At 33.3% G+C, this 18,703-nt stretch overlaps 1 protein-coding gene and 1 long non-coding RNA gene across 2 annotated transcripts in view; both read right to left on the bottom strand.

Moving 5' to 3' along the window:
- LOC111512102 (serine protease ndl) overlaps nucleotides 1–18,703 on the bottom strand; it is a 138,973-nt gene that overhangs the window by 79,547 nt on the left and 40,723 nt on the right. Inside the window, exon 7 of the mRNA XM_023168198.2 lies at nucleotides 6,088–6,386. Within this exon, the coding sequence (XP_023023966.2) occupies nucleotides 6,088–6,386 (299 nt within the window). The remainder of the gene's footprint in view (nucleotides 1–6,087; nucleotides 6,387–18,703) is intronic.
- On the bottom strand, nucleotides 10,540–12,952 carry LOC141480922 (uncharacterized). Its single transcript, XR_012464631.1, has 2 exons — nucleotides 12,129–12,952; nucleotides 10,540–10,982 (listed from the first exon to the last, which is right to left on the bottom strand). It is a non-coding gene; the product is annotated as an uncharacterized lncRNA (long non-coding RNA).

Below are 18,703 nucleotides of genomic sequence, written 5' to 3'. Positions count from 1 at the left end.
TATGTGCAAAATTTTGAACTCTTCGTTAAAGATATGATTTTCTTCTAGAAGATGATTCGATTCCTAAATGTTCTGCCAGTTTGACCAATGTATACCTTAGGGCACTATCCGCACTTTAATTTATACAGGGTGTTCCTTAATCACATGCTAATATTTAAGGAGACCCATTTTAAGGAAAAAACGTCCTATGGACGTATGTCCTAAACGCCTTAACTTTTGAGATACAGAGTGGCGAAGTTTTCAAAAATGATCAGTTTTTTAATAATAACTGAGATAATTTTGTAGACATCTTTGGCATATTTGGTACATATGTTCCATGCCTCAAGGCGCATTTTCTGATGAACAATTTTCTTGATTTTCTCTGCCAGTGGCGTACGTACGAGTTTTGAAATGTATATTTTTGGCGAAAAAAATACTACGCCACTGCTTTATCTTCAATTAAAAATTATTTTTAAAATCTCCATACATTTTTGAGCATATTTGATTTGCTGGGTTTTCTTTGTCCGACGCATGGTTTTCGCTCAAAAAATTAAAAATCGCTTTACTTAAAGATGAATTCCTTGAAAATCTGATGCGGTATCGTGCATCGACTGAAAGCAAACTAAGAGATCAGATTTGTTGCAAAATAATTGAGGATCTAAAAGGTATTTGTTTGTTGTCAGATGCACTGTTCTCAATTAAAATTACGTCATAACGCAGCACCGCTTAATAATTTTTGAAAACATAAATTTAGTTATCCTGGAATAAATGACGTGTAGCAGAATTTATTTACTGCACCTCTTGGAAATATGGAGTTTGTCGATATGTGATTTCTTTAAAAGATTAAAAGCAGAAAAAACAGCGTACCCACCATAGCAATAAAAAACGAATTCTCTGTATGTACAAACGTCAGTAGCTGATATTGATGTTGGTTTAAAGTAAGGTGTTGGTGTTAAAAACTGTCACAGCGCGTTTTGATTGATTTTGAAGTGTTATTGAAGTTATTTTGGTAGTCCGCTGTTTTTCTGAATATCAGTAAATATGGTAAATTATACGAATGCGGAAATGGCGCAAATGCATTACTAATATGGCCTTGCAGATGGTAATGCAATAGAAGCCAGGCGCATTTATCAGGAAAGATATCCTAATCGTGCCTTACCAGATAGCCGAACCTTTTCAAATATTCATCGTCGACTTGGGGAAACTGGTAGTTTCAAGAAAGGGACTCCGGAAGGTAGACCTCGTGTAGTAAGAACTCCTGAAATTGGGGAAGCGGTGCTGCAAGAAATTGAGGAACATCCTGAGACGAGTACGAGGAAGATCGCTAGAACTCTGGATATTTGTCATCAAATTGTTTGGCGTATTTTGGTTGATTTTTTGTTATACCCATACCATATTTTAAGAGTGCAGGCATTACTCCCCAGAGATTTTCCACATCGTGTGAACTTCAGTCAGTTGTATCTACAAAGTATTGCACTAAATCCGCAGTTTGAGACACAAATTTTGTTCACAGACGAAGCAAATTTTTCTCGGAATGCCATTCAAAATTTCCATAACAATCATGTGTGGGCTGAAGAAAATCCCCATGCAATAACCGAAACCCATTTCCAACACCAATTCTCGGTTAATATATGGGCAGGAATTATAGGTGATCATCTAATAGGCCCATTTTTTCTACCAGGACGCCTTGATGGTCGTTCTTATTAACACTTTCTCGAAGAAGACTTACCTGGATTATTGGAAGATGTGCCACTTGCGTTAAGGAATCGAATATGGTACATGCACGATGGCTCCCCTGCTCATTTCAGTGTAATTGTCCGAAACCATTTAAATACAGTATATCCTAATCGTTGGATAGGTCGCGGAGGACCTCAGCAATGGCCAGCAAGATCCCCCGATCTCAACAGTTTAGATTTTTTTTATGGGGTAACCTTAAAACTCTTGTGTATAAAACTCCCATTAATACTTTCGAAGATTTAAGAGAGCGAATAGTTGCGTCGTGTGAAACTATACGAAATACGCCGGGAATATTTGAACGGGTGCGTAATTCCATGCGTAGAAGGGCGGAAGCATGCATACTAAGTGCAGGTGGCCACTTCCAACAATTTTTATAATCAGTTTTGGTATTATTACTAATTAACAAATTTGTGCTATTCGTTTAGACTTACTGTCACAAAATAAAACAAAACTCGTTTTTGTGAAAAATTTATTTTTTTGCAGATTATGTTTTCAAATATTATTAGGGAATTGGTAATGCGTTATGAAGCAATTTTCAGATTCTCATTCATTTTAGAATTGATCTAATTTCTTAATTTGCTTTCTGTCGATTTTTATTTTTTTGAGTGAAAATCATGCGTCGGACAAAGAAATAACGGGAGATCAAATTTTCTCAAAAATAAATGAGGATTTTAAAAATGATTTTATTTTGAAAAGAAAGCATTGGCGTAGTACTTTTTCCCCAAAAATATTCAATGCGAAACCCGTAGGGATGCCACTGTTTGAAAAAATACAAATTTGTGTACATCAGAAAATGCGACTTGAGGCATGGAACATATGTACTAAATATGCCAAAGATGTCTACAAAATTATCTCAGTCATTATTAAAAAACTGATTATTTTTGAAAACTTTGCCACCCTGTATCTTAAAAGTTAAGGCGTTTAGGACATACGTCCATAGGAAGTTTTTTTCTTAAAATGGGTCTAAGAATTACCTCCTTAAATATTAGCATGTGTTTAAGGAACACCCTGTATACTCCTGATTTCTCAAATTTGGATGTTTTGGATGCCGCAATTTTCTTGATGATATTAAGATGATATTAAGCAAATTGCGGTTAACAATGGGTTTAAGGCGGATTGATAAACAAAATACTTGCCAAGAAAGTTTACGCAAAAGCGATTCAAGACATTTTTCCTTTTGATAAGGTAGATGATCAAAATTATAGAGCTTTAACGTATTTTGGACAACCAACGGAAAAAGTGGCTTCATTTTTGAGGAAACGATATATTAAAATTGTATATAGAACAAGTAAATACGTTGAGAAAGTTAATTAAAAATAATAAAGACTAGACATCCAGATTTGAGAAATCAGGAGTAAATAAATCAAAGTGTGGAACGTGCCCTAAGGTATATATTGGTCAAATTGGCAGAACATTAAGGAATCGAATCCACGAACATCATATGGGATATGTAAATAAGAAAACAGATTCAACATATTCAAATCATCTTCCAGAAGAAAATCATATTTTTAACGAAGAGTTCGAAATTTTGCACATATAAAATAAAGGTTTGAAACTGAATCATCTGGAAGCAATGGAAATTAATAAACTCAAAAATTCAAACATTCTAATGAATGACCAACTATATTTGAATAGATTACCATTATTGAACTTGTTTTATTAAAAACCGAGAAAAAATTATTATTGATGTAGATGTTAGGTAATATGCTTCAGGTTATCATAATTGAACAGGTACCTCTAGGTAGAGATTTAGGTAATTTATTGGAGGTAGTCTCAATTATGGTTACCTGTAGTATATAAATATTAATGTAAGAACAACTTGAAGTATTCTATCACTTGAAAAAGCTACTGTGCTAGCGAAACATGTTTAAATCTGTTTAAAAAATCTGTTTAAAATCTGTTTTTCCGTTAATCAGCTGCCGCCCCCATACGAACAACAACTCTCAGAAGTTGAGAAACTTGTGCGAGCTAAGGACTAACGAGGTCTTACCTTTTAACGTGTGATTCCTAACACGTAACATGATATATTTTTCAAATAAAGTTTGTGGAGGTCAAATCAAGAAGTGTAGCTTCATTAAATTTTTTGGGGTTTTCGATATCCTAATAATGCCCCTTAGTCGATTACTAGTTTTACCCTTTGAAAGATATTTTTTGTGAAGAAGTCATTATTTCTAACTGTTTCTCGTTCATTGGATTTATATTCTAAAATCGTATCTACTTGTGTATCATTTGTAAAATTGTAAATTCCACTCAGCATATCAATTATATATGTGACTGTGTTTCAATTAGTATTATCGATTTTCTTAATTTTTTCCTCATTAGTATTTTAATATTTTGTGTTTGTGTTTTTTTACTAGCGTGAAATTATTTTACATATTTTATTTATTTATTTAATTGCTTTGCGATATTTCATCCAATATTTTATATATTTACTATATTTTACTATTTACAGATAACTAGTTACTTATTTTAGAATTCATTGTATAATAACCTTAGTGATCCACGGGCAGGTTAGCCTTTGTGGATTTTCTCTGTGTTCGTTTACTTGCATTCTTCAATAATTAATTGAAAGTGTATGTATTGATTCTTTGGTAAATAAATATTATTATTATTATATCCTCCCATAATCTGAGAAGAAACTAAGCTAAATCAATAGAAAATCTACTGAATGAAAAGCAAACTTGAAACTTGCTCGTATGAATTGCTGCAGAAATTGGACATATGTAATCAAGAATGTAATCATTTTCAGAAAAGAAAAACAAATGATCCGCAAAAAATCTGGCAATTCAAAGACAGTATGAAGTATCCGAAGAAAAAAAATATACAATAGTATGCAAAAAATACTGCTGCTGGGAAAAATCAGACATTGTTCAAGAAAGCAAAGTATGTATTTGAAGAAGATAATCTGCTTTTAGAGTTTTGGGTAAAAGTTATCGACAAAATAATCAATTTGGAGAATCAGTATCTTCAAATTCAATCAATGCCATTACCAAAATTATGAGATGTTTATACAGTGTGATGTACTTAAGATGAATATATCCTTGTATTTCAGTCATTTTTAAAAACAGAGATTTGATTATTGGTACAGGCGTAGACCTTCATATACTACACTTTCCGCGGGGCAAATACTCGATATTTTGCTTCTCGTTGGAGATACCAAAATAAGGTATATTGAAAAGTTTCTTAGAAATCGAGTTTGACTCTATATATCGAACCCAAAATTCGGAATTTGATTTTTTTGTAATTTTCTTAAAATCCAATCTAATTTTCAATTATTGGTTCTGACTGAGAAGCTACAGGAATGATGAAATAGTCAAAATCAATGAAATGAATGTATTGCAATAACTAAATTATTATTTCAGCAAATGTTTATTTGATTTCTCCTGTTGAATTCGCTTCATTAATTGTTATTTGATTTCGACCGATGTCTCTGTGGCTTTTTAGTAGTTAATTGTCGAAATTTGATTTTTTTCAAAATGAATATTGGATTTTTCATTCTTATTTCAATATTATCAACGCAAAACAAAATATCGAGAATTTGCTCTTTTCGCAGGAACGCAGTAGGCTGGGTTTAAAGATATCACTCGGGCTAATTATTGGAAAAAGTGCGGCCCATGAAGGTTTATACCTTTACCAAAAATCAAATCTCTTCTTTCAAAAATGACTTGAATACAGGGGTGTCACCATCTTGAGAGTGTCTCACTGATTTCAAGTTTGGATAGTCTCAATAAAAAAAAAGTTTGTAAAAATGTTTCCGCAATAAAATGAAATTGATACTGTCAAAGATAACTAAAATTGGATATCTCTCTTGAGAGATACCTCTAATAAAGGGTATTTTCAATAGAATAGGATATATCAAATGGAGAACTATGAAAAAAACTAGCACATATAATTCCATTATGTACATATTGTCCTACAGCTGAACTTGACTTCATCATCGTTCATTGCAAAAGTGTATTTTTGATCTTTTCTTATTCCTGGTTCTAATTGAAAAAAAACATTTTACTTTCATTAACAAATCAAAGATTTCTGATGATATGATATATAATATGAATCAATTTAGTGACTTCCATTTTTGAGGTTATGAGTGGTCTAGATGCATATAAAAATATCAACATAGGCATGTGATTTAATCTCCTGATGATGTTCCTGAATTGGTAAGCAAAACGCGCATCTATAAGTACGTACTGGTTTAGGAACAGTGTTTCCGATAGATTCATTTTAAGCCAGGTGTTCCAAATTCTACCTATTGAGCCTTTCTGTTGTTTATAGATGATGAATTTAATCGTTTTTAATAATTATATCAAAAGAGCCGTAGTGGCGTCTAAAAAAAGTTTATACGAGTATTGCCATCAAAAAATCAATTCTTACGGTCCGATCCATGTTCAAATGTAGCTCCCCACCCAACCGTGGTGCAGATCGTCCCTACTGCTGGACCGTTAACGAAGTCACGACCAGCAGTAGCTTCAGATGGTAAACAGATAGGTCTCACATATCTATTGAACCTCACCGGAGAGGACAGCTTCATGAGGGCTATATCGTGCCTCAGCTTCGATTTGTCGTAGCTTTCATGAGGAACTATCTGTGAAGCCCAGCGATGTTGTTCCATGGGAGCGTGGGAAAATCTTCTCAGCGTACCCGCTTCAATTTCGAAGTAGTACAACGAATACCTGGAGAAATAAAAATAACAGTTAAGAGAAAACTTTCAGTTACTGGGAGAGATCTTAATAATTTTTCATGACGAAGTAAATTTCAGATCGAAGAGAACAGGATACGAGCTGGTAGGTTGAGGTCGAATAGAACCTGAACGGCCAAATGTTACGTATCATCTGCTACTGCGGCAGACATCATCAGTGTGTCGACTGCCAGGTCGGAAGTTAAATATAATTGTTCACTAATATTTATAAATAATTTCAGAGAGTGGTGGGAGTGATGGTGGGGACGGCGGCAAACCGACGGTGGGAACGCTTATGGAGGCGATGGCGGAACGACCATGCAAATCTGTCTGTTTAAAATCTGTTTTTCCGTTAATCAGCTGTCGCCCTCATACGAACGACAACTCTCAGAAGTTGAGAAACTTGTGCGAGCTAAGGACTAACGAGATCTTAGCTTCCAACGTGTGACTCCTCACTCTTGATTGGTTAATGTTACTTGGTTGTTTAATTGGTCTACATTGACAGGTATGCTACTGACGAGATATCAATTGAAGTTGTATTCCAGTCTATTTCTGGTTCTGTTGAAATTGTTGGAATGCTTATAGATCTCAATGGTTCTTCTACGAAGTCGTGCGTGGTAATGAGTTGAATTAGACAGGACATCAGTTTTATCGTATTTTAATACGTGGTCTGCTTCTGCTAAGACATGTTCTGTGATTGTGGATTTTTTCGGGTGCATTCGATAAAAGCTACGCTTTTGTTCTTGTATCCTGGTGTTGATGCTGAGTTTGGTGATTCTGTTGTAAACTGACCCACAGGAACTAGAAATCCTGTAAACACTGACGGATGTCAGAGGCTCTCTTTTGTTCTTCGCCGAGTAGAGGGTCTTAATGTGACGTTCAAACAGTTTTCCGATGCAGTCTGTAACTTTATATTTGTAAGGCAAATAGACTGTGCCAACAAATAGAGGCTGTATCGTGATCAAAGTTGAAGTATTTTCTCTTCTTGTATAGAGCGCATATTAGATTTCTTGTGATGTAATACCATTGAATTGTCGAGCTTGGTCTAGATGATGAAGTTCTTCTTCAAGAAAATTTAACTCACAAATCCAGGTGACACTATCAACGAATGTCTTCATCATAGCACCGTTCTGCCTTGGATGATGATTTGAGTTCTCATTGAGATACCTACCGATCAGTTTGAGTAGGTTTGTTACCTTCTTTTTCCTCAGGTTTCTGCTGACAAGTACATCAAAAAATGATGTGTTTTCTTCTCACTAGATGCAAGGATGAATGGAGTTGATGTGGCGAAGAAACTGTTTTATTGCTCGTTATCGCAGCTCCAAATAACAAAAGTGTCATCAACAAGGCGGACGTAACAGGTAGGTTTCGATACAAAGATACAGAGCGCTTTCTTCTAGAAAACTTCAATAAAGAAATTCACAACTACAGGGCTGGGAGGATTTCCCATAGCGAATCCATCTATTTTACTCCAGTAATTTCATTGGAAATATGTAATGGGGATAACATAGTTGAAATGAGCCGTGAGAAAATTTGTTTGATCTGCTCCAACGACTCGTTGACTGGTACCATGGTAAAGACAGAAACGACATCGAAAGTAACTAACTATCATTCGGTTGCAGGACAAAATAGTTACTTTCTTGATGTAAGATTTTCCTTTTACTACGTTGACTGCAGTGCGTTCTCGAGGTATTTCACAAGAAGTAAAATAACCAATAGTTTTGGCAGTTGAGGGAAATTGAAGGTTGGGACTGTGAATCTTAGGAAGGCCGTAGAGTTTAGGTGGTAAGGCTTCAGACTTCCGAAGTTGTCGCTTGTTTTCAGTTGGAACTGAAGAATATTCAGTGAATTGTTGGTGTTTTTCAATATATTGGATGAAAGGTCACACTTGAATATCTTGTAGGTTGTTTGGTAGAGAAAATATTTCATCCTTATCAGAATACAGATTTTCCACTTTCATATATTTGAATTCATAATTCACGTAACCAAGATTACATAAGAATCTCCCAACTATGCTCTTTCTCAGGGATCAATTTTAGGACCTAATTTTTCATTACGAATCAATGAACTCTCAAGTTCAAGTATTCTGGGTCTTGTGGTGAGAAAAAAATCTTTTTGTCATCACTGACTTCGTGAAGGATGTCGATTACACCTATAGGGTCAACAATTTTTCATTACAAATCAATGAACTCTCAAGTAAAATTATTCTGGATCTTGTGGTGGGAAAAAAACCCTCCGTCATCACTGACTTCGTGAAGGATGTCGATTCCACAAAATACTCATTCTCAATACTCAATACTCAATCGATAAATATCAAAGATGAACAAGGCGGAGTTTTGTGAAACCCAGCCTTGAAGTTTGGCTTGCAACGGACCGCTTTGCGGTGCCTCGTTCATATTTGGTATTCCTGGAAGTAGTCTTTTGTTGATTCCATAAACAGCAGCTTCTTGAGAGGAGACAGCATAGCAATAACTTATTCAGGCGTGTCGTATCACGCATCATGCAAGTTTTTTGTGACTACAGCTTCATCTAGGTGCCTTGCAGCGAAAGACAGAGGACGAGTTCTGTTCAGCGGTCGACGTCGATATTTGGTTTTCCATCGGGATACCTTGGCTACCTTATCTTTGGTAGTGAAATATCCATTGAAGTTCAGCAAATCAGTATATTTAGTTTTGAACAGTGGAGAAACCCTTCACAACATCTTGCTAACTTCAACAGATGTTAAGTAATCCCCAAGATACGATGTTGGAAATATAAAGTCGGCGATATATGAAATGATCGGTCAGAAGAAACGAGCAACTGAAACCTGATTCAGAGAACACGAAGCATACATAAAAATATTCTCGAATAGTCAAGCAGCGTTGGAAGCTCTTGGCTCCTACCGAGCAATATCTAAATTGGTAGCAAATTGCCAAAAACGACTCTCCTCGATAGAAAGATTCAAGAGATTATCTCTCGTCTGGATTCCTTGGCCATACTGGCCTGAAACACAATGAGGCTGCTGATTTCCTTGCAAAGGAGGTTGCTGCAAGCAGCTTCGTCGGACGAGAACCTGTTATTAGCATCGCTTTAGGCTTTGTCAAAGGAATATTGAACACCTGAATGACAAGAAGACTTTATGGACTTCTGGCACAATCTTCCAGGATTGGCTCACTCCTAGGCGTTTATTTACCCTTCGAAGCTTGATACCAAATAGTTGTTGGACTACAGTAGGGATGAGCTACGATGTCTAACAGATCTACTTACAGGTCACTCTCATTTGAATCATCATACAGAGATTCGGACTGTCGGAAGACAATGTGCTGTGTTTTGAAAACGATGAAACAGTAGAGCACATACTTTGTGCCTACCCCGCTGGGGACCGAAACAGGTTCATAGAGTTCGGCAGAGCCGAACTTTGGACTTAGCCTAACATATCTGACTTCAGAGAATAGTAAAATTTACTGTTTTTCATCATGGCTTGGAAAAGAGCTTTTTGAAATTATTGAGAGAACTTTCACAACAAGATTTCCGCTAAATTTCATTTGAAATGATTTATGTGTGTGTATCGTGTCCAAAATGGAAACCAGATTTGGAATCATGATCTTCTGCACAGTAAAAATAAAAATCTCAAAGTGAAGAACATTATCTCGATTTAAAGAAATCTTGCTCTCCTATATTCATGAAGAAATATTTTTTTAAACTGAGAAACATATTCTCTCAAATTGAATGTGAATCATTATTTCAAATGGACTGAATAAACGCTTCTTTTAAGTAAAAAAAAAATATTACACCAAGATTGTGCATACATTCCAATAGAAATAATCACATTAGCTCAAGAGAAGTAAGTATGCATTCTTTAGTCTGGGCACAATTAATCTCGAAGCAAAACTGTTTTGGGTTTTGAAAAGATGATATGTTTACTTGGAACATTATTTAAATGTCTCCGTATGAAAAATTAATTGTTTTCCTTTGAAAAGAAGAATTTTTCATTGAAACGCTTCTATTTGTATAAATCAAATAAACTCATTTACTTTATCAAAGATGAACTTATGCTTCTGTTTATAAGCTGTCTCTCTCATTTGGATGTATGCAGTTATTTGAATCCAAAGTATCTCATCTGTAGTATGAACAGCTATAAGTGGTAAGGAAAGAAACTAAATAATACATTACATATTATGATTGGTTTATTTGAAGCAATTGCAAATCATAAATATTATCCTGAAAAAGCATGTGATAAAAACAAAACGTGATAGAGAACTAAATTTTCTTTGCTAGTCTTTGCTTAAATATCATATTCTAATCGCACACCTTTAAGAGATCATACAGTGATACAAATGACATAAATAAATATTCAATAAGAAAACATATATATATAAAAAGGGACATATTCTTGACAAATTGCAAATTAACAAATAAAATGAAATCGAAGCCTATAAACAAAATTACAACTCACACAAGAAAATGAATTAATTTATTAGTAATTTTACAGAAATGAAGTTTTTAAAACTAGATGCCATTCTGGTAAATAACATTTAAAAAATCACTATCGTCTATCAAGTTCTGCATTCTGCTTTTGTTTATCCACAATTGCAGGAACATCACTTGGATTCTGAAACGAAAGAAGAAATCAGCACATCATTCTTAGCCACTATTTCAAATATATAGAAAGGTAAAAATATGAAAACAGCAGCCACTTGATAAAAAAAATCAATAAAACACTGTTTAAGTGGGTTTATTTCGTTAATCATCCCAATTGTTGTTCGCATGCGAATGACAATCCTCAAAATTTTAAACTTGTCTGAGGTCTTATTATTCAACATACGATTCCTAGCAAGTTAAAAGGTGCTCAAACATTATTTGATCAGAAATAAATAATCAAATCAAAAGACATACCTCAAATCCCTTTGAAGTCGACAGAAGTCTATACAGAAAAATTGCCTTCCAAAATAATAATTTTGGAACCGTTATATAGGAATTCAAAGTTTCGTGTAAGTATTATTAGAGGATTAATGAAAAATATAAAATGTTTCATTAAAAAAATGTAACTCATGATCATACAAACATACTTGAAGGAATATGATTTGCTATTTAAATAACAGCATTCACCGTTTTCACGTTTTTGGAAATTCATATTTCATCTCTAGTGAGTTTGGTAATATTTCTACCTATTTCTTACATTCCTAAAGGGCATCTATAAAATAATTTCAAGCTGAGTAGGGTATATTCAATTTGTTCCCAATGAATAACATAAAAACATTTCTGAAGTGATTACAGAAAGTAAAGACGTTTCGGAATTCAACAAATATTCACATGTTGAAATCAGAAAGTGGCTGTCACATATAAAAGCTTTTTATACCTACTGGTGCCTATTTTGGTATTTTTTGTATCATAATTTATTGTCGAAACCATAAGTACCTCTATCTTTCAACAAATAATGAAGTCGGTCTAAGAGAAAATCAAATTTTATTTAGAGAAAATGCTCTTATTTGAAACAAGATAAAATGTATGTTCAAAACAAGAGATTGGCAAATTTGAATCACCGTGGAGGATTTTTCAGTTTAAATTAATATAACCTTGCAGAGCTCGGCAAATGTAATAATGCATGTGTGAAAAATTACGGAACATTGGTATAATTTTCGCAAAATGAAGACAAAATTAAGAGTTGCCGTCAAAGTTTACCACTTTCTCTTCCGTACTACGTATACAACGCGGTACTTACTGATATAGAGGAGTTTTATCCAAGTATAATACTTACCCATGAAAATATCTTTCAACTGTGGTATCTTTCAATATCTTTCCATTATGGTAGATACAAAATAATCGGTAAGAAATTGCACTGCCTACAGACACATAAAACACTTCCTCCTCAAAATCGCAACACACTAACATCACTTTCCAACACATACTGGCGCGTACGCGATGCTTACAACAGAATTCCCCGCTCCCCTCTCACTTAAGATGGTCATGGAAAGACCAGAGCACCACAGGTTTTTTCAAACTGAAATGAATGAAATACTCCTTTGAAAGAAACTCTGTTCTTTCTATACAAAATTCCTGTTATTTTCAGTTGATCATAATATAGTTTTGTATGTAGATTCACAAAACTATTGTTATAAACGAATTGAGTTATTTGAAAGGAATACAGTATTGAATTCAAACAAACACTATGTGTTCAGATCAAGTTGATATTGCTCTCCATTTGGAACAGTTTATTTTTCCCTTCAAATAGGTGGTGGATTTTGAGATGATATTATATTTTTTTGATTCAAAATAGTTCATCTTCGCAATGATATAGTCAAATGAATGATGTCGTTGAAAGGCCAAGAAATTTGATTTCTTTGTTGAAAAAAGTGTGATTTTCTGGGGGAACATGGCGATGTTCGCATAAATTAATAGTTTTTACAATAGAGATAAAAATTTCAAAGCAACCTATGATCTTCTTTTAAAGAAATACTTTTTACTGTGTGAAGACGCCAACTTGGTTAGCGAAACGTGTAGTTCTGGTGTTTCAGAATAGTACTCGTTTTGGATGATATTTGATATTGATATTTCTCCATCCCACGTTCAACAAATTCAGAAGTTGCCACAAAGTTAGGTAATTCGAAAAAACCGTATTGATTGATAATTTGTCAGTTGTTTGTAAAAAAAAATTATATTTCATATGTTCCTTCCTAATGAAGAACTAAGTATACATTTGCACGTTCTCGATGCATTAAAACGTATACAGAATTGGATACCTGGATGATTTCAAAATCTTCCATGAAAAAAATATCATGAAAAACGAGAAATAAAATTTCATATTTTTTTTACTACTTGTATTCGTAATCAACGTTACTGCAGTTTATTGTATCCGTAAAAAAATGACATACTAGAACGAACCTGCAGTGACGTTATAAATACAAGTGGTGAAGAAACATAGGAAGTTTTTTTTTCTACTTTTTCATTATGATCTTCTGAACACGTAGTAACGGCTACATCCATCAATTAAGAAAAATATCATAAATTGATTTTTGGTGTCTTTATTTCTTTTCGTCTGAACCAATAACCAAACTGTATGAGAGTGTTGAATTGAAAGTTCAGTTCGATTCGTGAACCATCGAAATTCCTTCGAAAATTATACCGCTTTAATGTTTTTTTTCCATTTCAATTCTCCTTTCATTTTATTTAGAGAGTCAAATGTTCGTATCATCTGCCGCACTGCCTGTGAATAAACAATTATGTATTAATATTAATGCCGGCTTTCCGATCAAGGAACAACACCGCCAATGCCTGAATCTACAGCAGGCCAAATTTATGTGCTATTGTTAGATTTTACATTGACATTTAAAGAATACCAACCACCATAAATTGAATAGGGAGTGGCTCTTAAGCCAAAATTATTTACTGAGTGTCGAAATCTTTATATAAACAATGTATTAGAATAGAAGATGATAAAAAACATAGTCATTTAGAAACTTGCGGAGTACCGAGGAAAGTAATAAAATTCTATAAGAATGTGTAGACCATGCAGTTTTTTTTGTAGACACAAACTGAATAAAGAAGTTACAACATTTTTTTTCCAAACATATGAATATGGAATTAATCGGAAATGACTTTTTCCTATTATTTCAGTACTCCACATTTTTGTAAGATTTCAGTGTGTTTTTCCACTCTATAACATTTTATATGCATTTCAGCCAATAATGATTCATTTCTATTGTTGAATCATCTTATGTTTTTTCGAAGTAAAAGTGTTTTTGAAGATGAGTTTCCCCTTTCTTGGGAAATTTTCCACATTTTGCAATACAACAATGACGGGGAATTAGAAAACCAATAAGCTTCTTCCAAAAAACTAATCTCTCCCATAAATTATTCTTTTTTCCATTCAAACAAAATTTCTATTGTTAAGATTGAATTATTTACTGTATGAATGTTTTTACGAACCGTTATCATGAGAAGAACAAAATTATCTCTTCCGGTGACATCAATTTGAAATTTTATTAAAGAATTGAATATTCATCTTTTGAAGTTATTCGAAAGGATCTGATGAAGAAGACAAGACAATATTTTACCCGAGACTGTGAAACATTGTAAAAACATATATGTGTTTAAAAAAATGACAAAACAATTCACATTACAAAAAGTTGTTACTCTACTGAAGAATTCCTCAACTAGAACTTGAAGTTTTTTTCTTTTTTTAATGTGTGTGGCTGTTTATAATTCATTTATTTATTACTTATTGTGTATATACAGCTATATATAATATATCGCACCTTGAAAACAAAAGTGGCATTATACTAAAATGAGCAATATTGAGTTACAACGACATTTATATTTCTTGAAAGAAAGCGCTTTCATTGCAAAAACGTCATTTTACCTCAGTTTGAATACTTTTCTCTAGAGGTTGCTAGTGTCAGTTTGAACTTTTGCGTAAATGACGAAGAAGTCATTCATAAGGTGACACTATCCAGTTGAAGACAAGCATTCGGAGTAGATACACGCTGCGGCGAGTAAAAAAGTAGCATTTTATGTATACTGTTGTTTTAAGCGTAATTCAAACTGATATTTTTGCTGAAGTAATAACTACAAAAAATGGCATTTCAAGTATAGTGTCGCTTATTTAGTTAAAGTAATATTGAAAGAAATTTTCTGATGAACAAAAAAATTACATTTTATGTATAGTGTCGCTTATTTAGTTAATTGTACACTAAAATATTATTTTTGATGAAATTAAAAATTAAATTTTTTGTTTAGTGCCTTTTTTAACGTTATTGTCTGTCATAATTTTATGAATTGATAAAAACATGAATGGCATTATAACCATAGTGCCATTTTTTTGGTTATATTTAAATTACTGTTTAAGTGTCATATTCCTCTTAGTGCCAGTAATACTATTAAGTTAAGAGGATGAAAATGTTTCATTTTGTTAAATAAGCGTCATATTGAGAATACCGTCACTGTTTTGTAAAATAGAACATCTACAATTTTTTTAAATGATATTGTTATAGTGAATTATAACCTAAATTATGTTTTCCTATTACTTATAGGTATTTCGGGAATAGTTTCTTTTATATTTGGATGTCATTGTTGTATTTGAGGAACGTATTTTCTTCCTTGTTTAAGGATATCAAAATGAATTTGTCAAGAGATAGGGGTAGAAAAATAATTAAGGAATAAGTAAAAGTATTCGAACGACCTAAAAGTAGTCATCTTTCGGAGGAATCAGTCCAGTCATCACCCGAAGACGATTGTAAATACTAACAATCGAAACGTCGTGAACTAACGTGACTTGGAATCTCTTCCATTTTTATTTTTATTTTCTTTTTTCATTTCTTTATTTTTATTTATTCAATGGTTCTGTTTTTACTTGTATTTTATTTCACTATTATTTCATTTCAGGTTTATTTTGGTTAATATAATTCATATTTTCAGCTACTCATTTTTAATTCTTATTTTTTAGTTGTTTCACGGATTTCAAATCATTTTATATAGTAGACAATGGAAGTCCGAACTAGTGAAATTCATCATGAAACATTGTCAATCACCTTCAAACAAACCAATTCAGTTTGTCAACAACTAGAGATTTCTAAGTTTTATTATAGGTAAGTCTAAAATAAATTACTTGAACTTTACCATCTCTGAGCTTAAACTTGACAAAACTGAATGCTTCTTCTGGGATGAATCTTAAGGACACCGAGGAGCAAATGAAATAGGTACTTGTGGATTAAAATATTTGCAAAAAAAATCTTCTTGTGCCGACGAATATCTAGACAACTTTTTACTCTGATAATTGCTGTGGTCAGCAGAAGACTGTGACTGTGGTCATACTCAGAATGAGGGAGATGCTGTACATTCTGTAATAGAGAAACAAGTTAAACGATGTCTTAGATCTGGGGCCATATACGTGCCTTCGCAATATATTTCTGCTATTCGAGGCGCTAAAAAACGTGGAACACCTTTCATTGTAAGTGAAATGGGTTACGGTGATTTTATAGACATAAAACAACTACCAGTTCCTAGACTGAATGAAGATGTAGATGGCCAAATTGTAAAGTTGTCAGACATAAAAGTTATCAAAATTGAGAAAAATGAACATAATGAGATTAAAATACAGTACAAGACATCGTATTTTGATGATTTTAAAGAGCTTGATTTGAGTAAAAGAACAAATAGAAATAATTGTAATTGTAAACTCAAACCGCTTCATCAGCGTAAATTGGAAATATCCGAAAGAAAGAAGACTGACATAAGGAGCCTCATTGATGCTGGTTTGATTCCCATTCAATATACCTCCTATTATGAAAGTATATTTCAGTAGTATAGTAGTATGTATGTACCAAACGATAATTTTGATACAACCTACGTATTTCAAACGATCTCATTAAAATAATTGGTATCACTAATATAAGCATAAGTACCTAGATCAGTTTATTTTCTAGAAGAGTTCATTTTTTATTTTCTGAAAAATACTTTATTTTTTTTTAATTTAAATTTCATGTTTAATTTTAAAGTTTGTTTCATTATTACTGTCGTAAGATTTAAGTAATACCGGCAAAAATTGTGATTTATACATAAAACTTGTATTTCAACGAAAAACGTTACATAATTAAAGTGTATCTTGATTGTACTGATTATAACCTAATTGTTTTTGCCAAATAAATATGTTTTCTTGTTTCTATGACATAATTACTTTTTATTTCTATTGTATTTTTCTAACTCCCATTATTGATCTTTCGGTAGAAATGGGTAATTATTCTGAAACGAGTAGGTTTACGGAAATCAAAAGTGGCACTATGCGGAACTTTATTTAAAAACCTTGTTTTCGTAATAACTCCATAATTTACTGGCATGTTTTCAGTACATAACTCAAATAAGATAGTCAAACTAACTAATGAAATTAATTGCATTCTTTTCTTCCAGTTATTTGCTGAGATATTGGCCAAAATGCTGCGTCAAAAAATTTAAATGGTCATACTGAAAAATGTCAATTTTTGTATAACGCCGCATTTGTTTTCAAGGTGCGACATTATGTAATGCGCCCATTGACGTCATTCACAATAATTTTGTCATAGTATACATTAAAGCCATTTGTATCATTGTGAACAACCTTATTGATTGAAATAAATTGGTAATATTATTATTATAGTGTTTTCACGCGAAACTTCAAAGTACACGAAGAGTTTGATAGTTTTCCATGTAAGTGATTTTTTCTTATCAATATTATTCTATATATTACATACTAGCTGACCCTGCGAACTTCCGAACTTCCGCCTTAGAGGCAATAAAAAAGCACATTTTTATTTGAATTGAAGGGGTTATATTTTTTTTTTCGGGAAACAAAGTTTTTATTTTATTTTATTAATTTAATTTTTTCAATTATTTTTATTAGGTTGCACTCTTCAGTTAAGCACCTTGTGATACACGACATTTTTTGTTTCATTATCAGGCGCAAGTATAAACAACGCAGATGGTCTTCCGACCATTATATAATGACATTGATTTTCCAGATTCAGACCTCAAACTTTCAAGTATTGGCCTTGTGATTTGTTAATAGTCATGACGAATGCAAGACGAATTAGAAATTGAAGTCTTTTAAACTCAAACGGCATATCGGTTGGGATCATCGGGATCCTCGGAATGAGAACTTCCTCACCTTCGAATTTTCCTTTGAGTATCGTCGCGTAAATCACATTGTTCATCAATTTACTTACCACCAGACGTGTACCGTTGCAAAGTTTTGGTGGGTTCACGTTTCGAAGCATGATTACTACGGAGCCAACCTTCAGGCGTAAATTGTACGGTGGTAAGCCAGGCACATCCAAGGAGTTTAAAAATTCAATTGGATAGCTGGTGGCTTCATCTTCGTTCGTTACACTGTCAATTGATTTGAATGAATGCATTGTTCCAATGATATCATTCTGAATTATGTAGTTTAGATAATCTACATCTTCATTCTTAGCCGCTAAAATTGCTCACTTACTCAACCATCCATTATTTCTGTAGTTAGTAATTATGTTTGGGAATACTTTGCTGATAAGTTCGTCTTTCGATGAGACAAAGTTATACAAATTCTGAGGAAATGAAATCAATCCGCTCGATTCGTCGACCGGTACTCGACCATTACCGATAGTCAGCAATTGCTCAGAGGAATCTTCAGCAGATGTATCATTAAGCAATGCAACTCTCATGTTTGTTGTCAGCTGAAGTTTCTTCGCATAGCGCCATAGATTCGATGATTTGAGGCAAACGTTTATTTCGTCAACAGCCGTTGATCTTGGAATTACTGGCAGTGTTTGGCAGAAATCGCCAGACAGTAAAATCATTCCACCTGCAAAACATCTCGAGTCATTG

This window comes from Leptinotarsa decemlineata, unplaced genomic scaffold (genome assembly GCF_025532065.1).
Source record: "Leptinotarsa decemlineata unplaced genomic scaffold, Ldec_3_MD MMD2_tig00000026_RagTag_RagTag, whole genome shotgun sequence".
Lineage (NCBI taxonomy): Eukaryota > Metazoa > Arthropoda > Insecta > Coleoptera > Chrysomelidae > Leptinotarsa > Leptinotarsa decemlineata.
This window is presented reverse-complemented; position numbering and strand designations above follow the sequence as displayed.